This window comes from Fistularia commersonii, chromosome 13 (genome assembly GCF_037954325.1).
Source record: "Fistularia commersonii isolate RoL2024-O1a breed Wild chromosome 13, RoL_Fcom_v1.0, whole genome shotgun sequence".
NCBI lineage: Eukaryota > Metazoa > Chordata > Actinopteri > Syngnathiformes > Fistulariidae > Fistularia > Fistularia commersonii.
The window spans coordinates 7671005-7694742 of NC_141296.1; the positions used below are offsets into that span (position 1 = coordinate 7671005).

At 38.3% G+C, this 23738-nt stretch overlaps 1 protein-coding gene across 1 annotated transcript; it reads right to left on the reverse strand.

Annotated features, from left to right (window-relative positions):
* Positions 1–909: 909 nt before the first annotated feature.
* Positions 910–21818, reverse strand: cenpi (centromere protein I). Its single transcript, XM_086158301.1, has 20 exons — positions 21579–21818; positions 18050–18187; positions 17237–17355; positions 16820–16927; positions 16626–16674; positions 16451–16497; positions 15236–15325; positions 15023–15154; positions 14106–14249; positions 12345–12465; positions 12004–12098; positions 11061–11178; positions 10825–10889; positions 10556–10665; positions 7129–7264; positions 6105–6229; positions 5607–5655; positions 2003–2218; positions 1583–1624; positions 910–1433 (listed from the first exon to the last, which is right to left on the reverse strand). Exons 1-20 carry the CDS (start codon positions 21748–21750, stop codon positions 1290–1292), a joined length of 2220 nt encoding a protein of 739 aa, XP_086014427.1. The 5' UTR covers positions 21751–21818; the 3' UTR covers positions 910–1289.
* Positions 21819–23738: the final 1920 nt, after the last annotated feature.

A 23738-nucleotide genomic window follows, 5' to 3' on the forward strand; every position in this document is an offset into this window, starting at 1 on the left:
ACTCTTCGTCATTTGGAGGCAAACTAAAAACTTCAACAAAGCTGATCCAATTTGGCATTTCCCCCCCCCAAAGTTAAATTCTAAGTTATGCAGGACAGATGAAGACATCGACCACCCGCCCAGGTTGCGCTTTTCTTCTGATCAGTTCAATCAAATCATCATTGCATTTGACCACTAAGGCATGACATTCAATCTTCCCCTTTGCATTATTAGTTTGGAAAATATTCAAAGGGGTGATTTAGTTATTTTGAGTGATGATTAACATGGAAAACACAAGATAGTGAAAAGCTATACATGTGGAAAACCCATGAAAAATGGTTTTATCCTGGAATGCAACGTTTGGATCACACGATAAAGCAAAACTGAAAAAAGAATCTGACCTGTTCTCGGCCCTGGCAGAATGATGGACCTGGTATTTGAACGTGTCAGGAACCATCCAAGAACCCATCCAGCATAATGTCATCTGTTAACTATAACAATACCAATAGTATTTATTTTTATATATTGTAAAATATTTGAAAGCATCTGCTGTGAACGTGTAACATTATAGGGGGGGAAAGGGAAAATGGCTGACGGCAGCAAACATCGAGGTGAAAACACACTGGTTTTTACAGACCTGTTTGCAACTTGAGATGAAGAAATGAAATGAAGTTCATAGACACCATCTATGACAGGACTGTTTCACAGCAATACATTTTGAAGAACGGAGGATTTAAATGGTCATCAAATGTTGCAGATTACTTGTAAACTGCATTTCGGCCAACTGGTTCTGCTCCTATCAGTAGCTGCACAGAAATTCTGTTCATGAAATCATTGCTTTATAGACCAAAACTATCAGACAGAATGTTGTTCAGCCCCAAATCAAAGATCCTATTCATAGATTATGTAACCATATGAAGATATCTCATGTTGTTTGTAAAGTAAGACTTTATTTACAAATACACAAGGCTGTCAGGAGAAGCTGTCAAGCATACAAGCTGTACATGGACATGTAACAAACAACAGAGAGCAAAAAAATAAGCATTTTCAGCTAACATGTTGAAGCATATGTGTATAGTAAAATACAATCATATAATTAAAGATCACTTCGAAGCACTTCTGCCCATTACTGCTGACCAATACTATTAGTAATAAAACACAAATAATCCTATGTACATTAAAGAACAACATAGAAGTAGCTCAAACTCAGACGGCACAGAAGTTGCTCGCATGAAGTAACTGAACAGAAAAAATTATGTACAAGTCTAAAAAAAAGATGGTAGGCATCCAAGTGGTTGTTTCTCCTCTGGCTAGTCTACCTCCTTTAAGGACGGGCTGTCACTTTCACCACCCTCTGTCCGCTGCTGGCTCATGTTGCTATGAACAAACTGTTCAAGGCCGTCATTACCCTGTGTGAACAGATACTCCAGGTACCAGTACCATGGCTTGAAATGCTGAAAGAAAAACATTGTAACGTAAGACAGGTATTATTAAGACTGTTATGATCAAAGACCTTGTTTAATCTCTTAAATTTGAATTATACATCTCAAACGACAAGTGATGTTGATTATGGATGCAGAAATGAAAAGAATATCTGTTGTACCTTTATGGAATTGAGGTCCATCTCCTTCATCCCAGGCCAACACTGATGAGAGAGGAGAGCATTAATATTCATTGTCAGCCCACCATGGTGAATCTCAGAAGACCACCGCTGATAGAAGTTGAAGTTGAACCAAAAAAAGGTATGTGTATTATTAAACATTAGGAAAATCATTTCTCATGCTCACCCATTAATAATAAAATGTCCTTCTGTATTAATGTATGTTGTATGAATGATGCATTAATACCACATTTGTCTGCATGTCTTGACAAGAAGTCTATTAACCAAACTGCAGAGTGGCTACTGGGGTATCACTCTAATGCCTCGATTTACAATCTACCATTTAATGTACAATGATGACATACTGTTGCTGGCAGACGTCCTACCAATAAATTCCGATAGGACACAAATCAAGAAACTAACCCTCTGATGAAAGTCAACAGCGTAGCACATGAAGGCTGGGTGGAAGATGAAGTTGAAGCGCTTCCCATACGCCGATAGTTTGCTCCTCGGAAGCAGCTCTTCTCCCAGCTGCACACCCATGCCTGGTTCAAACATTTTGGAATTCCACAGGCAGTTGACCATGTCAACTATGTATTTGTTGTATTCGAAAAAAGTCTGGCCGCTGATGTGAATAGTCTGGAAAGGAAGAGTGACAAAATGTATTGCGCGCATAAGACGAATAAATGCAGTATTTAGCTTAACCACTTTATGCATATCTTTCAAACCTGATATGAGCTCTGGGGAGTTATACAAGTGTACTTATAAGTGTACTTGCCACACTTGCCGAACAAGATTCGGCAAGTGCATTTTTCTGAATAAAAAGTGCCAGTAATAGTATCACCAAATTGTCGGCAAATTAATATCAGGAGGTTAATACTGGAGGTCTGATACATACTTGTAAATTCACAGCTCACAGTAGTAGAATAATTTAAAATCAACGACATGTTAAAATTTCTGCTGGCAGGGTGGTAAAGTTTAACAGCAAATTGAGACACTTTTGGTTCACTAAAAAGCTAAGTTATACATAAGCGCGGAACCATTAACAATGTTAGAACATTTAAGGAAAATTACAGAAAAGGTATTATCTGTGTATAACTTTTCAAAATAACTATTTTATTTCTTTTTTTTCCTGACAACCACCGGCAGTTATTGAATATGTCTCCGCATTCTCTGCACAGGTCCTTTATTATTTGAGTCATATGTAAAGTATATTTAAGTGCCCACACTATAAATAGCACTTGGATGTCAACCATAATCAGACCAGAATAGGATTTAATCTAAAGATTAAATTACAAATATATAGAAAATGATAGATTGATATTACAAAGGGGTCCAGAACCATAGGTTTGGGGCAGCCATTGGTTCATAGCTACATCACTGGGGGGTTATATGCAAACTATGCGATGGCTTATGGCACAGCGTTATGCAGCCAGGTGAACCAGTGCTGAGACACAAACCCTCAATACAAGTACAAATTTGCCTTAAGCCTGAAATTCATTGCTTAGCTTTCCTACCAAGAGGCTTTTAAAGCCTCTTTGGCTCTGTCTGTGTTAGTCCTTGAACTTGCTTTTCCCTGTCTAACTTGCTTTTAAATTTGTGTGAGTATAGAAATAGTCTGTTAACTTATTTCAAAGTGTGTATGGAATGAGTCAGTGCTAACTGTTGGATGACCTAGCTGTGAGTACAACTCAGCGAGGTGTAGACTTCTAACAAGCTTAATTAGTCAAACTGGCATTTTTGTTAATTTCCTTTTTTTATTTAATGTAGGAGTGTTGGGATTCTCATTCGCCATCTGTGGCCTTGTCACAGCTCCTGCTAATAATAGGATGAACACATTCTGAAATTCAGATAATGGTGTTCTACGCCTAGTACAGAACTCTAACTACAGTTGAGAAAAGCTGCAAGTTGAACCTCATGTTTTGGAGCTGGTCATTTAAGAGGAGCTGTGTCTGGCACATGTATTAACTACAGCATTTGGACATTTCTGTCAAACAGCAAAAGGGGTTTCAGGTGGAAGACCTGCTGGTTGGAAAATGTGGCCTTCCACTCTCAGGGTAAGCTTATGAACGATATTGTTTCCAATAGAATTACAGACAGGTCAGTTGAGGAGTAAAGTAGTTTGAGACATATAACAAAGTTGCTAATTCCTAATCCCCAAGCGGTGGAGGTTTTAGAAGTTGAAATCGAGACCTCACAGCAAATGCCACATCAATGTAAGCAAATGCTGCAGAAACTTTCATTCAGGGCACAGGCAGCAGAAGCAGAGAAAGCGGTCACGCCAGGCTTCAAGTAAGAAACATATCTCAGTATCGACAAAACGCGATGCATCTGACCCATGTAATCCACTAAGCTATCTTTAACAGTACTGGTGACCGAGCCAAGTTGCTGTTGAGAGCTGGTGTGAAGGGAGCGTCCTTGGCCTTGCCAACCCGTGCCGATACCAAAGCACAACTGCCATTCCGTAAGACAAAAATTACATTCAATGCACAGAATGACCGCCTCAGGCTAGTGGTGGGCTGACTTTCATATTAGCACTTGGACGGTTGGGCCACCCACATTAAGCATGTTCTTTATCCTGGGTTGCTAGTTTCTACTCACAGACCGCATGAAGGCTCTCTAGTTGTCAGGGGAAATATCCTCATGCCATGGAACAAAAGCTTTCATCGTCTTTAACCCACATACAGAGAACAATGAGTTTTTCAATATACTTTCTACTTCTCAGAACACAATTCCCTAACTGCTATTTGAGATTTCAGGTTGGTGACTATAAGTGCAACAATTTCAGCTGGTTTATAATAAAGACATTCCACAAAAATCACAAATAGAATGAATTCTTGTCGAAACCTTCTTGTCTTGGCAACTGGACTTGAATTTATTCACTTGATGACGTTTCACCCCGCATCTGAGAGGCTTCTTCTGTTCAACTGAACTGAATCCGAGAAGCTTCTTCATTTCAACTGAACTGAAGAAGACTCTTGGATGAAGGGTGAAACGTATTCGAGTGAAAAAAATCAAGTCCAGTTGCCAAGACAAGAAGATTTTGACAAAAATTCACCATGACCTGGATTACTGAGAACCTCCACAGGCATACTAAAAGAGTGCTTTACATCAAACTTCTATAATGCCCACTTATACATTTCTATATATCCAGAATGAAAAAAGAACATCGTTTTGTGTATGAAGGTCAAGTCTACCAAAATTCCATCCTTATAAATCACCCTCTCCCATCCCCCATACATCCTTTCAAGATGAATCAGGGCAGCCATGTCATCATTGTGGCATATGACTAGCTCATTTCAACACCCTCAAAGAACACACCTATAAAACCACCTCACCAACACTGTCCAGAGATGGTACGTCGTGAGGGAGGCGGGGGAACATTGAGCCTCTACCCACTCCCTCTTTTCACATGGGGATAATGGGCATGGTATCAAACAACTCCAATATTCAACCCTGACACAGGAAAGGTGGTAGGTTCCTGCCATCCAGCATTCCCCACAGCACAGACTCAAAAGGTGAGAGGTTGTGGCAACAAATGCCTCCTATAATCATTGGGTATGCTCCGTTTATAAGGATGTTAGTCCTCAAACTTTGGTTCCCTGCTGGGATAACGCAGCATAACCATTTTCTAGAGCTTCAGACTGTTGACTGGTGTTGAAGCATATTTGGACTGTATCTCTTATGTGAAATATACTGAAGAAGTGGAAAAAAGGCAAATGAAACTTATGAGATACATATAATGTGTTCATAATGTAGAGACGTATATTTACTCATAATTCTCCATTAATGGGTCGTTCGCTCTTCCAAGCCACCCTTTTCTCTGCTTATGTTAGCATAATTTTTTTCCACGATTATACTCTACCAATAAGACTGTTACTGGTAGTCATGCTTTAATTCACTAAACCACAGCTACTCTTGTACACTTGTACCCTTGTGACTGATAGATTCTGTCAATGTAGATAGAACTTTCACTGTAATACTGAGGGTCTGTGTGTGCATATCAAGAGAAGTGCTCCACTTTTACCTCGGTGAAACGTTCTTGACTCTTCGCCGATGTCAGGTTCACCTTGTACCTGACAATCCAAAACAGTGCAAGACCAATAAATTAAACGGACTGGAAGCAAAATAAACAACGTGTGCTCTATGATTTGTATGAAATACAGTGTAATAATGTCCCAATTATGTGGCCCTAGTATTTCATGCTAAGCTCTGGAAAAATAATTTCAGAACCCCCCGGGTTCAGTCAATTACCCAACACTGAAAAGACTTGTGCTATTAAAGCCTGGAGTCATAATTGAAGCTCCAATTCGACATAAAAAAGAGAGGGGGTTTTAAGTATTTTGCCTCTCAGGCTCTCATTATCATAAATTATACATTAACATGTAAGTGCAATGAAACCATTTGATTTCAGTTCTGTTCCATCATCAAATATGCATAAGTAAATGACACATTACATTAAGAGTATTGCCAGTGTCTGTGTTAAGATGGGCTTATGGCAGGTAGTGCTGTGGAGAAGTATTACCTGTACATGATGTAGGCCAGCTTGTCCACACTTACAGCATTGGTGGCAAACAGGGCTGGGTAAAAAACCCCAGATGGAGGCATCAAAATGAGCGGGAGGCCATACTTCACAAACATGTCAGATACCTGAAGATGGAACAAAATATTGTTTTCCAACAAATTCCAACCACAGATATTGCAACATACTGTACACTTCATTGTTTTAACAAGCTTAACCATATCTTGTTTGTTAGAGGCTTAAAACAAAAGATAATTTTGGTATTCTGTGATGAATTAATGCAGTTTTGCTATTCTAAATAAAGCAGAGAAAACCAGTTTACTGATCTCTGAATGCTATTATAAAAAGGATAGCTAGCAAAGATAAAAGCCTTGAGCAAGATGTTCCAGCTGAATGATACTTTATAATGACAAAAAATGAATAGTTCAATATCCTTAAAGGTGTTCAAAATCATACTCATAATTGCCAGCTTTTAGCTTTAATATAATTATTACTGTATATGCATTTTTAATTGAATATTTAGACGTTTCATCTTTTTATATCAAGGTATAGTGTGGTTTTTGGGGGTCCTGCATCAAACAGCAGAAACAGTTGTTAAAATCTAAATAAATCTAACTGTGGCCAGGCCTCTACATGATTATCATTTCCTGCCAGAAGTGTTCATAAACATTGGAAATAATAGCAGGGGTCTATCATTAAAAAACAAAAAGTTAAATTACTTTAAAAATAAATATTTAATGTTTTGTTGTTGTTTTTTTAACTTCCTGCCCTTTATTTGAAATTGTTACATCAATTTATTCGAACCGCTTTTCATTAAAACTATTGAAGGAACAATTGTGTTCCTTGGATTCCAAGATTTCCTGGGGGCAATAACACTTGCGAAAAAAACAATCAACCTAACGGTACAGGAAACTTAAGAGTTGTGCTGAGGACATATTTAAGGAAAGCTAATTTCACAGAAGCACGGAATCAACTTCTGAATCTTTCCCTACAAATACGATGGAAACCGAGGTATTAGCGCATTTACCGTCTCGTAGAAGTCCAGGATGAAGTTCAGGAGGAGAGAGTGGCATCCTTCAAGCTGGAGGCCGAGTGTGGCAAGGCGTCCTACAAAGCGCACAAGCTCCATCACAGAATCCATAAACCCTGACAGTGTCATGTTTCTAGGACAGACGACAGAGCAGACGTTCAAAGGCATTGTTAATTTTTTTTTTTGTGTCACTCTTGTGATTTAGATCATAAGAGTGATGTTGGCCAAGAATACATGGACAATCCATAACCAATGATTTCTACATTTAATGTTTGACTAGTTCCATAAATGCCAGAGATTTTCTGGAAAATAGGGGTAAAGAAGATTAAACTGAAAGTTTTACTTATAGTAAATAATGGGCTGAAATCAATCTGACAATTTTAAATATTACTGAAACATAAACTCACCAAATTATTTGAAGCCAGACAATCATTTGAATAGAAATCAAGGTTGTTGTTCAGTATGTCTAGATAGATTAAAATCACTGAAACACAAATTAACTAGGCACTATGAACAAGTAAAGTTGGAGGGTGGGGTTTCATTCATAGTTTTAAGACTTATTCTAAATAATTGGAAATGTTACAACATTAGGACTAGGTTATAAAACTTTAGATATAAATCAAATAACAATAATAATAAAAATAATAATACCTGGGACACTGGTAAGGATTATATGTTCCAATATATTTTAGTAAATTCCTTTATATCATAAGCCTCCACAAATAGTGTAAAGATTGCAATGAACACTTTACTTACAATAAAATACATTAGGTACAGAAAAAATGAATTCAGAATTCAAAATAAATGCTGCAAGAGACCAACCCCTTAGGCTTTAATCTTGTCAAGGCCCAATCCCAATGTAGCCCCTTCCTTTGAACCCATCACTACCATTTCCCCACCTCTGCCACTTTGCAATCCTCATAGTAGTACTGAGCAAAAATGAGCAATGTAAAGGTTAGAAAGTCAAAACTGTGTGTCTTCATAAAATCCACCTAAGTTAACCTAAGTTATAGTAACAAAGAGTTGTTTCAGCAGCCTTTGGATCAGTGCTACTTTTTGCAAAGGTGAAGTTTAGTTCAATGATTAAGTCACTTGTCTATGGATTGTCATTTGACAAAGACAGTTCTTAGCACTTAAAATCATCCAGAAGTCTATTTGAATATTTTTTTCTAAAAATGCAACACAAAGAGTAGTACAGTGGCAAGGAAAAATTGGCATTGTAATTTCAACTCAAGAAAATTGAATGTGTTTATATGCCCTTGTAAAACAAACTAACAAAGTCAAGGGTGGCCACCTGTAGGTAATGACACCCTCCTCTTCCATCCCCTTAAGAATTCAAAGCATGAAAAGAGCACAGTACCTAATGTTCTTCAGTAAGCTGGAATACCCTGGCCCTTTAAGGAACTTGTTTATGTTATGAAAGTAATTAATCAGCCAAGGAATTAATGAGGCTATTCTTTGGCAGCATCAATCACTTCAGCTTTCATTTCCATTGGCAGCCTTGTGAGCTGCACTGTCTTTGTCCAATGTCACTGTGACCAAACAACTTCTAAAGCCAAGAGCAACCATGACATAATTTCAATGTATTTTTATCAATTTTTACTTAGATAATTTATTGCAACAAGTCAGATGTTGATTTTTATGAGGATGATATTGTGTCTTCGGTTATGAACATAATAGCACAGTGAAATTCAGGATCCGAATGAATGAAGGATCAAAAAAAAATCCTGAAAAAAAACTGTGGCATGTTCACCCTCTATTATGAATATAAATATCAATGGACACATTCTAAAGAGTTTACCAAAACAAAACGAAGGTAAATTGCATATCTACTGTTAGGACTCACTGAAGTAACAATTCAAAAAGCCCGCAATATGAGACAGGACTTGTCTGCCCTATAGCAGCATCTAGAAAGGGGAAACTGACATATAATTGATTAAAAAGTAAACTTCAAAGTTTAAATCCTCATCTGTTTTTTGGATAGTAACCTACATATAGTTGGAAAAAAAATCAGTCCCTCACCTCTTTTTATCTTCTTTTTAAAGTTCTATGCAAGTTACTTTTAGAGAAGAAGTCCTCTTCATTCTACCAGATTCCTTAAAGATAAGATACACTTTATTGATCCTAGAGGAAATTCCTTTGTCACAGCAGCGTAACAGTTGTAATGCCCAGAAAAAGGAAAATAAATATGAATAGAAATAAAAATGGAAAGGCAGAATATGGCAAACTATTGCCAACTCCCCCTGCCTCCTGCAGAATGCGCCTATAAATTTCCACTACAAAGTCTTGGAATGTGTGTTTCTGCCTGAAAACCTGGAGAAAACTCAAACAAGCATGATGAAAACATGCAAACTCCACATAGGATGGTCCCAGTCATAATTCAACGCTTCTCGTTGTGATGCAGCTGCGCCATTATGCCACTCAGTTTGAATTCAACGATTCCATATATATTTCGGCAGAGGACAATATCATATCACATAATTTCTCCTCATTCTCCTCATTCCTCTTGACCACCTGGCAGGGATAAGACTACAGAGCCAAAGGAGGAAACACTTTTTTTCTCGTCACACCACGAATCTTGAGCAAAATAACATCTTGTTGAATATGACTTAAGCATTTAATATCATGAAGAATTATCTGGAAAAAGTGAAGTTTCTCTCTTTGCCCAGTATCGCAGCACTCTTGACACGCAAAATACATCATCTACCACGCTATTAATGTGTGCTTAATGGTCCGCTTACAATGCAATAATCAGCTTGAGGTGACAAGCCTCTACATAAGGAATAGGCAAACTACGGCCCATGGGCCATTTACAGCCCATTGCGCCCATCAATCTAGTCTGTTGAATGCGAAATTTGATTGTTATTAAACCTCATTTATTTTTACCTTTTCCCTAAAATAGCCACGTTCCCCCAATACATAGCACACTCCTCACACACAGACCTTTGTTGGAGTATGGCATATTACTTTCTAGGTCACTTTTTCACTTTGGTCCTTTGAACCCTTCTGGAAAAAAGAATGGCTCACAGAAAAGAAAAGTGGACAGTGGTGGACAAACCTCCAGAGGACAGCACATAAGAACACCAGCATAGCCAGGTCCATCCTGAGAATTGCCCCCACCCAACGCACTCCAGACTTGATGCAATGGCAAAAAAATGGAGATCAACAACACTGTTCTCTCTGAAACTGAACATGAGTTTCTCTACTGTGTTATGAAATCAATGCATTCGGAAAACAATTTGTACAATGAGCCTTGCAAATCCATGCTCGTCTGTAGAATTTTAGAACCCATTGTGGCCTGCAAGTCAGAAAGTTTGGACACCCCTGTTCTAAATGATCATGTAAACAGGGGAAGGGAATAGTATAAGGGTATAAATGTATTCCATCACCATTGAGCAAACAAGGAAGTATGCATGAGTCTTACATGGAGGTGTGGCTGTTAAGGCTGATGTCTAATTCATCCTCCAGAGCATACACTGAGTGCCAGGTTAGCCACTTCAACAGCATAGCATTCAAGCACTCGACCAATCCACACTGAGGGCAAACACAGAGACGAGAAAAACAGAGGGATGGTTTCAACACAAAACTCCACAAAGAATATAAACAGTGTTTAATTAATGAGACAAACAATTCACATTCAGTTGTGGCCTGATACAATTGAAGAGAAATATAAAAGTGTTGGATAAGTATTACCTTAAAAAAAGGTGACGATGTCAAGAAGAGCTGCATGAGGGGCTCAAACAAAACTTGTTGGATTTCTGAGACAGGGAAAATTAGAATATCACCGTTAAGATAGGTTAGTGGATGTCTACAGGAATGGTACAATACAGCAATCCCTATTTCCATGTATTTTGACAAAGAAAAATATAAAACAGCTTTCGATTAAGTAGGCAAACTCGGAGAATGGTTGATTAGAAATCTAAACTCACGGGAACTGGGGACAACGGGAATATTGCTCAGTAGGCCAAGCATCTGTGGACGTAGAAAGGATCCATCCCAGACATTGAGAAACTTATAAAGAAAAGCCTCTGCGCTGGAAAACCCTTCCTAATTTGAAAAAGGGACACATTAGAAAAGATTAAATCAGAGAAATGGCAGAATTCACACTTTACAATTCATACTCGGTATAATCACTGAGATCTAACTTACTGGTATTTAGAAAATGTGTAAAAAAGGCATATCGACATACAATCTGGAAAAGAAAGAATGTCTGCCCCACAACAAATGTCATCTCCACAGACATCTTTGATGTAGACACTGGTTGTTCATTTGAAAGGTGAATTTCCCCAATGTGGGACTTATAAAGGACTATGTAATCATATCTTAACATTTACATATAAAAGTCACCCAACAAAGCAAAACTATGATAGGATCACTCTATATACATAATAATACTTTATAATAATTTATCCTTTATTAATCCCTGTGGGGAAATTTGTTCTCTGCAATTAACCCATCACCGATGAACTATGAGCAGTAGGCATGCCGTCCACCAGCGCCAGGGGAGCAGTTAGGGGTTCAGTGTCTTGCTCAACAAAACTTAGACACACTAGGGGGACCCAGGAATCGAACCATGAATGTTTGATTCCCATAATAGCTGTTTCTATATTAAAAGAACCCTTGTCAATACAATAAGCATAACAGGAACAGATTTTAGATTTTGAAAAATGGCCATACAACAAATAGAAATTATGAAAGTCTGTGTGTTCTGTATGTCTGATAGATTTAACTAAGACAGATTAATATGCACATTAATTACATTTCTTATTAAGATAAAGCAAGGGTCAGGTAATTGTGTGCAAGTTAATAACGATATGATAAATATATCTTGGGTGGTGGCATGACTATTACGTTCTGATGACTTATGCTCACCTGGAGAAAGTGATGTGTATGCAAAAGCTTGTCCAGAAAGTGTATAGCCTCCTCCGAACTCTGCGATGCTCCGCCATCCCGACATGACAAAAATTCTTAACAAATATATGTGTATTTAAAAAGACAAAAAAAAAAAGAAAGGACAAACTGGTTATTTGGTTAGGGACCAAGTTCACCAAGTAAGAAATCTTGAATTATCTGCAATTATTTCATATTGAAGTCCCTCCTTTTCTTTTTATATCCTTCTTCAACAGCAGCTTCTGGGAGCTGAGCTTTGCCCGGAATAGATTTTTATGATAAGATATATCAAGGCAGGCTAGCAGTACTTTTTTCTGTCTTACCTTCTTGAAGAGCGTAGCCTAGCCAGAAGTTGAGGCGCAGAAGAGCAGACTCATCTTGTACACATTCCAAGTAGTGCAGTGCCAGACTGGAGCCGAGCAGTGAGCCCATCTGAGCAGGCAGCTAGCACAGGTAAAATGTAGAAATATTGACAATGTGTGAAAATGATGCTTGAGCAATTAAATGTTAATCAACAAAAAATAAAATAAAGTAGATATATGATACAATTTGATATGTGCTCTGTAGCTCTCATGAAATTTATTTTGTCAGAATCAGAGAGCAGCAAATGAGCATGAGAAACTACTTTATGTAAGAATCAACTTGAACTTTACACCCTCTAAAAACTAAGGATAAATTGATACAAGTCCCTCTTTACCACTTGTCAGTGAGCAAGGCTTCAAATCTGCTACTGAGCCAATTCATCAGGATCCAGTAATCCCCATAATGCAAGCACTGGGACATTCCTTCAGTCATGCCGGATAATTCATACAGTCCCTTATTCTGTATGTACAGCTGCTTCACAATATGGAGACTTTGTCAGCATAATAAATAAGTTAAAAAGAAGAAAGACAGACTGGGAATGAAAACAACAGTTCTTCAGTTATGGGGAAACTAAGACTTTACTGCAGAATAATCACTCTTTTTTCAATAACAGGAAGATGTTTGATGAGGAAATTAATTGACGATCTTTGTAAAGGCAGGCCTGTGAAAGGATTTTATGATTTAAATGGCTTTATGCGGATTGACCGACTTATCAGTCTGTCAGAATGTTAAGCAAGCTTCCTGACATAGACTACACACAGTAGATGTCTTTATGAAAAAGATTTGTTGGCTATGGGTCAATTTATGTTCCATCCATCCATATGTACTGCTACACTACACATAGGGTCGTGGAAAGGCTGGAGTTTATCCCAGCTGCCATCGGGTGAGAGGCATCGTACACGCTGGACTGATTGACAGTTTTGCTGGAGCTACATATAGAGACAGACAACCATTCATCTCATTTACACATCTGGGGAAATTTTCCCAATTTACCTTCTGCATGTTTTTGGGCTGCTGGAAGAAAATTGAGAACCCAGAGGAAATACATACGGAAACAGGGAAAACATGTAAATGCTACACAGAGTTCAGAATCAAACCAGGGTTCTTTGTGCTGTGAGGCAGAAGCGCTAAACACTGCGCCAGCATGTCACCCAACTTATGTTCCATCATACATAAATCTCTGCAAGCCATTTAAAATTAGTTATATAGGAACCTTTACAAGGCATTTATGGAGGCCTCTTAAAATGACCAGTTGCAGCTTTTTTTAAGCATTATCTAGAAATGTCTCATTTGAGATATTTCACTCACAGAATAAAACTATTGATACAAAGAACAATGGCTATTAAAATTAGAAAAAAAACATTCTAGAAGTTTGTAATTAAAACAAATGAGGCAGTGCAAGCTCACATTGCTTCTGCGCAGGGGGGTTAATAGTAAAGTACAGGGACAGGGTGCTCTGTCCTTGCAATAATTACAGGGACAGAGCACAACCCTGTGGCTGTGAGAATACACTGCACTTCACATGGGTAAAAAGTAGCATCTGTTGTAATGGCATGGAGCAATCAACCTATATTTAACTCTCCAATGCAGTGTTTCATAATTGTCAAGCTTATTGTTTCATTTACTTCTTCCAAGTGCTCTGAAGCAGAGGAAACTAAACTTCTCAAGGAGGTTGGTCAATTATCACTTCATAACCAAAAGTTTCCCAATTGGAAATTTACCTCTATGCAATGCATATTTTCCAACAGCTCGGAAAAGGAGCACACCAGCACAAGGGGCACCACCTTTCTGCTGGATGATGCCTCCCTCTGAGGCTCTTTACTGACCGCAGGCATCATAGCTGGTATTTCAATGTGGTAGTGTTTCTAGATTGAAAAAAAAAACAAATTAAAAAATTAAAACAGCAATTTGCATGCAAGCATAATATTGAAATTTCTTAACAGATTAGGCCAAATCCCTTCATTACAAAATGTATGAAGTAGAAATAAGGGTTGAGCATCTGACTATATGCACTAGTATGGTCCTATGCATTTCATTTAGCCAAATACATACTCTATTGATACATGTACCTTTATTTAGCAGAAAAAAGTGCTGATTTTGTATTTTTTGGAAAGATCACTGATTGATCTGAAATAAAAATATTGTGCTTGAAAAGGCAAGAAGTCATATTTAAAGAGAGCTTTTATTCAGCAGTGCTAGAAATTTCATATTATACTTCCAAAAAAGAAAAAAAGAACTGTCACTTAAAATGGATATTTAAAGGTCATAAAGTGACTGCTTATGAAATTATGCAACTCTATGAGGCGTATGGTTATCCACACCTATCCTGATACATATACTGTAAACCAGTATTGAAATAATGGGACTAATAATCTCCATCCATCCATAGCAGACATCATATCAACAGTTTTGACAATCAAATTTTATCATCAACTGTAGTGAATTGGCTAAGTGTGTTAAACATATTATTATCCTTGGAAAAAAAAGCCTAGACCTTGATGAAAACAAGTGTGGTTGTTGATCTGATGAAATGTGATAAGGTCAACCCTCATTTCAGAAGGAATAACAAGCAGGAATAATTGTCAGCTGAGAAGCATACATTGTAATCAGAGCAAGGAAAATGTAGATTTTGCGTTACCCTTTTCCTGGGGTGGTTCTTATCTTTGATTGTGAAGGCCAGGTTGATGTTTGAAGCAACTTGGAAGCCATTTCTTTTCTGAACACTAATAAATGCTGATTTCCAAGGTGAATTGTGATTCTTAAAACCACTCTGTAAGGGAAAAAAAACAACATTTTTTTCTGTGCTTGAAGGGTGATGACCATAACATTTAAAAATATTCTATGCACAAACCTTCATTCTTGATGGAATAGACAGAGTCACTAGTTCCGGGCAAAATACTTTGTAAAGTGACAGTAGGTGTAGGAGGAATGGCTGCCTTCCCTGAGAAAAAAAATAATCAGACTAACAAAGAACATAACAGATCCTGTGTTCCAAAAATTACAGTATACAAAAATAATTAATGACAGAAATTGTGTTCAGAGTGAATCATTCAGTGAATAGTTTGATATACTGACTGCTTGTCTGATGATGCAGTACCTACTGTATTTTCTATACTGTAAGGCTCATTGATTTATAAGGCACACCTTCAATGAATGGCCTGTTTAAAAACTGTTTTCATGTATAGGGCGCACCACATTATAAGGCGCATAGAATAAAACTACTGTAGTGGCTGGGGTCGTGTTATGCATCCACTAGATGAAGCTGCACTAAGGGGAATGTCAACAAAACAGTCAGAAAAGTCAGTCAAACTTTATTAATAGAATACAAACCAACGTTCTGACAACCGTTCACTACCAAAACAAGTAAATGCATTCACAATACGGTACCGTACGTATCGGTAGCTCTTACCGGGATTTGCACCACCTTAGTTGAAAACAATGTGTTGCCAACTCCATTTGTCACAGTTCAAAGCTTTTAAAACAAAAGCACCAAGAGGGACCACCCCAAAATTCATTGATGTTCAAGTCGCTAGCTCAAACCCACTGTTCGAGTTTATCCTCCAACTGTGGATAAACTCGAGTTTATCCTCAAGTTTATCCTCCAACTGTGGCCATCTCACTTTGGTTCCTCAGAAACTCTGTTTAGTCTTCTTTACATCTTGTCACTTCCTCCACTTCTGTACCATTGATTCATTAATGTTGAATTCTCTCGGAGCTGCTCTATTCCCGTGTTCTACTGCGTGACTGATCGCCTTGAGTATGAACTCTGCGTCATAAGCGTGTCTCTTGAAAGGTGCCATTTTGGGGTCTTTATACACACACACACACACACACAAGTGGTGTGGGACTGGAATTCCTCTTTACCATTTTTACCGCTGCTACTTCAGCAACGCCCCATGACAACGGTAGCCATAGTTAACCAATATTGATCTATGTAAGGCGCATTTGATTATAAGGCGCACTGTCGGTTTTTGAGAAAATGAAAGGCTTTTAGGTGCGCCTTAAAGTGCAGAAAATACGGTATTATAAATGGTGATAGTGAACATCAAATCAGGCAGATACTCACCACCTTAGTCTGTAACTCCAGTAGCTTCCTAACTCTGAATACTCGCACTGCAATTAATAAATGAATACCAAGAGATGTTAAATTAAACTAATGAAAGAGGGTTGTTATGACAGAAAGACTTCTGGTATAAGAAATAGTTTGTATCACATCTCAAGTCTGACTGCATTTAACTTACCATTTTCCTTCCTGGTCAAAAGGTATAACAGATGGCAAATGAAAGGACACTAAAAAAAGGAGATAAAATATAATTACATTTTTTCCATGCCCTTCAAATAAATGACAGATTTGTGATCAAACTAATTAGACTAAATAAATAGCACGACATATTGAAAGTAGAACAGCTTGTTATTTATTTAACAATATACACACCAGGTTTTCATCCGTCACATAGCTGAAGATAAAGCCATAGATTGATCTGAGTTGGTCCTTTCCATCAATCATGTCAAAAAAGGTCAACACCCACTTTATGAAAAGAACCTGGAAATTATACAAAGACCAAAAAATGTGATTCAACATGAGCCATCAGTCACAGACAAGAAAATCAACCCTCATTCCAGCAAAGCCAAAAAAATGTATTGATTGTTTTCTTTAATGGCAATAATATATCTTTAACAAATACATTCACTTATTATTCATGAAATTAATTTGAAGTATAATCTGCATACATTATCTATGAATATGTGTATTAAAAAAAGGATTAAACATTTGAATTTAATCTTTGGAACTTAATAGATGCATCAAAAGTAAATTTCGTAAAAACAAAAAAGAAAAAAAAGCATTACTTACTTGTGTGGTAACTGGTATTTTACAGACACCTAACCAAGCAACTGCTCGAACCACAGTCTCCTGGGGCACCATTGTGGCAGGGATCAGACACTTGAGCACCCGTGCACAAGGACTCGCCCCTTCACAAAGAAAACCATGGAGAAGAAAAAGTATTCAATCAGTAAATAAACTGACATTAACAATACAATGTAAAGTAAAACATCCACAGATTCTATTTCTTATTTTTATAGGGAATAAACTCCATTTGAAGTGGAGATTCTCTGTCCGTAGAGCCTCGCGCAAAATCTATTCAAACAAATGGGCCCATGAATATCAATAATGGTGTTGCTCTCTGAATAAAAATGAGAAAAAGGTTTTCCCATAAGAGAGAACAACACATTTGTAAAACAGTTCGACATTTTGTCAGGAATCGTAGCTCCAAAAAAACTTATTGATCAACTTCATACCTAATATAATTTTTTTATACGAAAGTCAACATTTCCGGTAGTTAAGCAATTACCCGGTAGTCTTTTACTAAGAAGGTAACAGAGAACTAAACTTTGCTCTAAAGTAATCCAACCAACGTGGAATATTATAACCATGCACAGTTTTGGGGTCACAACACCGATCAATTTTCAAAATGTAACCAATAAAAGACAGCAAAGAAATAACTGGGAAGGTGTCAGTGTGTTTTGACTCAAGTACTAAGAATTTGTATTAGGCAATGGATGATAACAAGTGTCACTAGTGAAACAATGCCCTCCACACACCGGCGAACCCCAGTGATGAAGTGAGCATTCAATACCCAGTCCACAGCTGATGTTACAGTCTTACCCATACGAAGGCTCATTGCAAACTCCAGCATAACACCAATGGCCTCTGGGGAAAGTCCTTTACTGAGGGCCGCATTCTCAAGGACCTCGAAGTTCCTCTCAAACTCGTCATTTCCCATCAAAGGTGTACCTGCTTCAACTAGAGGAGAAATAACAGCACATTAAAAAGTGGCTGTTTTTTTAAGAGGAATTATACCACACATGCAATTTTTTTCCAAGATCACTTTTGGGTCCCTGATGAATGCATAAGAGGAAGAGTTTTATTTAACAACAAAACAGATATCATATAAACATTTTTGTAACTGCTATACTTCTAGTTGTTTTCTATATAACTATTTCTCTTTCAACCAGAGCTGTTTCCTAGCAGCTTTTCCTTATCAACATCAATCTTTTTCACATCATTAAAATGCTCTGCTCGTAAGAGTTTGATGGGAAATTAGTATGCAATGTAGCTCCATCAAAATACGTAGCCTTGAATTCTTCATTTGAACATCTTCTCATGCCTTAAAAGGTAGTTCACTGAAACAGGCATTAAAAATCATGGTCCTGGTATTGTATTTCAATGTGAATTTCATTAAGATGAGAATAGACAGCACTTGAAAGGACAAACTATTTTCAATAATATCAGCGCAATTATCAAAAAGAGGTGATTGTATCATTGTTGCGCAAACCCTTGGCATCAGTCTTGCTCCTGAGACTTGCTATTCAGAGGTCTTTCTGGTGGTCTTCTGTGGAAGAGGCTCCACTCTTCACTTCTGGGGTTCTTGGAAACATGCTCAGTAGGAAACCAACTATATTTTAGCAATATCAAGTACCATTATGTAACCACTTGCCACTGACACTGATTATAACTATTTCAGGTGACTTTAATCATGTCTCTGTCCTCAACACTTCCCATATTCCACCAGTTTGTCAAATGCACCACAAGAGAAAATAAGACTTTGGTCCTGCTGCATGAGAATGAACCCCGCTGCCCTTCTACCACTGGGGGAGTCAGACCACATCTTAGTCCCGCTCACAACATCCTACAAGCCCGTGTTTCAGCAGCAACCAGTGACCGTGACGACTGTGATGAAATGATCTCTTGAGGCCATGGAGACACTGTGGGGTGACCGAAAGGCCACTCATTGGAATGCTCTGTATGAACTACATGGCAAGGACATAGATGTCAGGACTCTTTCATATCCTTCACGGCCCTCACTGTCACTAAGGGCAGCAGACATGTCTTCACACCTTTTCTACCTGCACCCCAATGTTGACCCCCACCACAGATTCTGCCATGACCTACACATCATAGCCAGCCAGTCCATGAGTGAGCTGGAGAGGCTAAACCAGGGGAAATCTGCTGGACCGGACGGGATCAGCCCTGAGATGCTGAAGGTGTGTTCAAGCCAGCTCTGTGGGGTACTCTAGCACCTCTTCAAGCTGAGCCTTCACCTTCAAAGTCCGAGTGCTGTTGAAAACAGCCTGCCTGGTCCCAGTGCTTAAGACAGGGCATGCTAAAACACCAAATGACTACAGGACAAAAGCAATGACCTCTCAAATTATGAGGGCTATAGGGAGACATACCTGGCACACCTCAGACCACTGGTGTATCATTATGAGACCCCCTGCAGCTTGCATGTGAGCCCCATATAGGTGTGCATGATGCTGAAATACATCTTCTGCAGAGAGCTTACTCCTCCCTGAATGGACGCAACACTAGAATACCCTTTCATCACCTACATTGCACACTTTAAGTACTGCAATGAGTCACATCATCTTCAGAAATTTTCAGCTAACACAGCCATTGTTAGGTGTGTAGAAAATGGCCAGGAGGATGAGTACAGGGACCTTGTTGACCAGTTTGTGAGATGGTGCTGGATTTCAAGAGGAACAAGCTCCCGCCTTTCCAGTCTGTATAATTGGGACTGATGTGGACGTAGCCCCATCATACAACTATCTGGGCACCCACCAGGGGATCATTCCTGCATGGTGCCCTCAGACTCTTTTATACATCTGCCTTTCCCACACCTGTGATCACTGTACTGGAGCACCTAAATTATCACATATTTTGTTATCTGGTCCACTGCACTTGTGTATGTTTCTACAAGTTTTTCTTATTGTATTTTTGTATTTAAAGCTGTCTTACTTTATTGTTTTTAATGTACCTGGCTGCTATGACAATGAAATGTCCCCCAGGGGATGGATAGTAGGTGCAATCCATCTATTACTAATGAAAAACTGAGTGATGATCTTTGAAACTGTACATTCCTGGTTCAATTCGCATGCTCCTTCAGACCTGTCATGTTGTTGAGCAAGACGCCAAGTCGCGGGGGATGCTGGATCTCAGCTGTCATCTGGCAAGAGGCACTCATTATTTATTCAACGCAAATAATGTGTCTTTGTCCGTCTATGTGGGCAGCATGCCGTGACAGGTGAAACAATGAAATGCTCTTCCACTAGATGGCAACAGGTCGTGAATGAACCTGTGTATCAACTGTCTGCTGCTCAGACAGCAGAGTAAATACTGATGTTTTGAGTGAGACAGCGGCAGTGATACGTGGTGGATAAATGTATTAAAAGAAAAAGTACTCAATCAGGACCGTCCTGAAGAACATTCTGACCCAGGTGACCAAAGTATGAGTAGTGGTCAGAAGAAAGTAAAAAAGGTGAGCTCAAGACAATACAATTAAAGTTATATTGCATTTCCTCAATTCCCCCAAGAATATCAGCATTGTGTTCGACCAAACAGGGCCAGATTTCACACTGAGTAAGTAAATTGAGACTACAGTTTCATTCTATTTCATTAAAAACGTGTTTGACATATTAATTTGGTGGTGTGCCATGTCATTTTTCTGATGTAAAATATGTCCCATGGCTCAAAAAAGGTTGGGAAACACCGCTTTTTGAACTGGGGACACAAACCTGGCCTGTTTAAATCTATGATGCCTCATGAGACTCCCAGGTTAAAGCTTTCTGGACTGTTCCCAGGCTCCACACTGAAATAAGATACTGACCCCTTATAATCCACTACAACTCGTGCCAATCGGAGATTATTTCCACTAAGTGTGGTGTATTTTCCAATAAGAGATGTGTTTTAACGCCTCAGGTCTCTCACTACAACTGCTTCGGATGGCTCGTTACGAGTTAAACTGTATCACAGCACCGCCCGCCTGGCTGATCAGGCACCCCATCATAGTGAGGATTAGAAATTTAATTATCCGAAAAGAGCTCAAAAAAAGAGCTAACAGCATAGTAACTGTAGAACTTCAGCTTAAAATGAACAATCGTGAAGCTAATTTGATACTGGCTTTTTTGATTCACGGTTGAGGGAAATCGATTGAAACATCTAAGTGTTGGTTGCATTGAACGGTTTCATTTTCACGATCCTACTAACACCTAGATGGAATCGATATATGAAATGTTGAAGTTGCAGCGTTGCAAATAGCGTTTCGTAGATAGATCTTCCATCTGCTTAGCTCGTCCAGCTGTTTGTTACATCGTTTTAGCACGTATAAGAACTGTTGGTTTACTCGAAGTAGTCCTACCGTCTGAAAAGTACTTCAGGGTGGGCACCAGTGCGTCTTTCGCCTCATTCTTCCTTCTCTCTTTCTCTGCAACTCTAAGACTTCTGTTGTGGCTCCGGTTAGATAGAGATGGTTCACTTGAATTTTGTGATAACAAATCCGACGTAACCGACAAGGATTGTGTTGCGGCCATCTCAACATAGCTAAAACTTAAAAACAATGTCGTTCCTCCCCTCTTTCCGCCATTCGAAAACTCAAATCTATCCCGCGACCGTTTGCTCTGCACATGCGCAATAAGGAAAGTGTGAGGAAAGGCTTTCTGGGAGTTGTAGTCCGAGCGTCCTTTACTTCCTCTGTATTCTTTGTGGTCGTTGTGCGTCCTCTGGAGCAGGGCTGGGCAATTATTTTGGCTGGGCCACATTTCTTATTTAATTTTTATGCGCGGGCCAACTAGGTATCTTGTAAATTGAACAAAATTAAAATTGCTATTTAAATATTTACATTTTTTGACATTTTATTTCAACTTAAATCATTAATGATCATACAAATGTATTGACATTATTTTGTATGTAATCATCCATAAAAAATTAATTAAAAAGGAAAAAAATAAGGAGTTTCTAAATTCAATATTAATTGAAAATACTTGTTAAAATATTCAAAGAAAATAGTTGGCGGGGCAGATAAAAAAGCAAAACAGGCCGGATGTGGCTCCGGGGCCGTAAAATGCCCAGGTCTGCTCTGGAGTCTATTGACTTAGTTCTGATGCCAGTTAGTCATATCCCTCGAACGGCCAAGATCGCTTAAAGAAGAGACACAATGCGCCTTTAATTCTTCTCCTTTAAATTCTGATCCCTTGCATCAATCAGTCAATCTTTGTTCTGCACCTTAACTGGAACAAAGTGCCTGTCCAAAGGTATCAGTCACCAGCCAAAGTGTTTTCTAGAGCAAATATTATAGTTTCATTCCTTTGTCTTAATAACTGATTAATCCTTTCTGGCACCTCCAGTCGGTTCTATCCTCCCTTGTCCCTCAACCATCCAGCCCCAACTTGGTAACAAGATCATCTAATTGTCCCCTTGCGATCTCTTGAGACTTTGACTTTCTAACTTTTTAAATTCATAATGTTGTGATGTTATAATACATTTATCATAAAATGTTATCAGAGGTATCTATATCCAAAAAAATGTGGCTCCAAAATGGCTTCAATCATAAAAATAGTAATGAAGGAAGAAATTATAAATTATTACAGTATATAAACACACACACACACACACATATATATATATATATATATATATATATATACATATATATATCCTGGGACGGTAAAGTAATAATGCATTTGAAACACAATCTTTAAACATAAAACTACACAATGTGTTATAGGAACAACATATAATTCAGCAATAGAAAATAATTATATAATTGGAATTATGTTACTACTGGTAAAATCATTGACAACATGTAAGATTGTAATTAAATGAAAGTTATTTGTAGTATCTGTTGTTTAAAGGTGGGGGGGGGGGGGGGCAAAGAACGTTAACAGGCCATAATTGAGACACTAGTACCAAGAGCCAGGGAAGGGTATTCACTTGCACCTCTATGCAAGTGCTTAGATGTCTTTGAGAAAGAGCCTGAATCCTGTGTTTCACCCTGCAGGCGATGAAGTGCTTTGCATCTCAACTCCACCACCATCAGTGTCATCAGTGCTTGACCGCGAACAAATGCACAAGTAAGAGACATTACAGAAAAGTGTTCAGATTGCTGGCAAAACAACAAATACTATTTTGAAATGGAGTTTTTCCACCTCCAACAGTAACTGTAAGTTGTAATGGGACTTTATTTCCTATATAGATGAATGGATGGACGGTTAGATAAAATTTTGCATGTCAAAATAGCGGTGGATTAATGCAGTCTTTACTATGAAACACAGTGGAAGGCCGTAATGAGAGCTCATGTTGCACCAATGTATATATTTATAAAGTATAAAGTCTGATTTATTCATTGATCTCACTTAACCACATAATGCCTTGTGTAACGTTTTGTCAGCATAACATATTCTCTCTTGGTTTGAAACAACATGATTTATCAACTTGTGATGCAAAGTATAAAACTATCTTGGCAATGGTGTAATCTCGTGGCCCCAAAAATCTATGTGGTGATATAAAGTCTCTAACCTGT

Excerpts from the sequence above, each read along its gene's own strand:
- cenpi (XM_086158301.1), bottom strand. The coding sequence starts at position 21,750 with ATGGCCGCAACACAATCCTTGTCGGTTACGTCGGATTTGTTATCACAA. Across the intron at positions 10,666-10,824 it reads CATCGTCACCTTTTTTTAAG|TGTGGATTGGTCGAGTGCTT; the intron begins GTAATACTTATC and ends GTTTGCCCTCAG. Across the intron at positions 1,434-1,582 it reads TGGACCTCAATTCCATAAAG|CATTTCAAGCCATGGTACTG; the intron begins GTACAACAGATA and ends TTTTTCTTTCAG.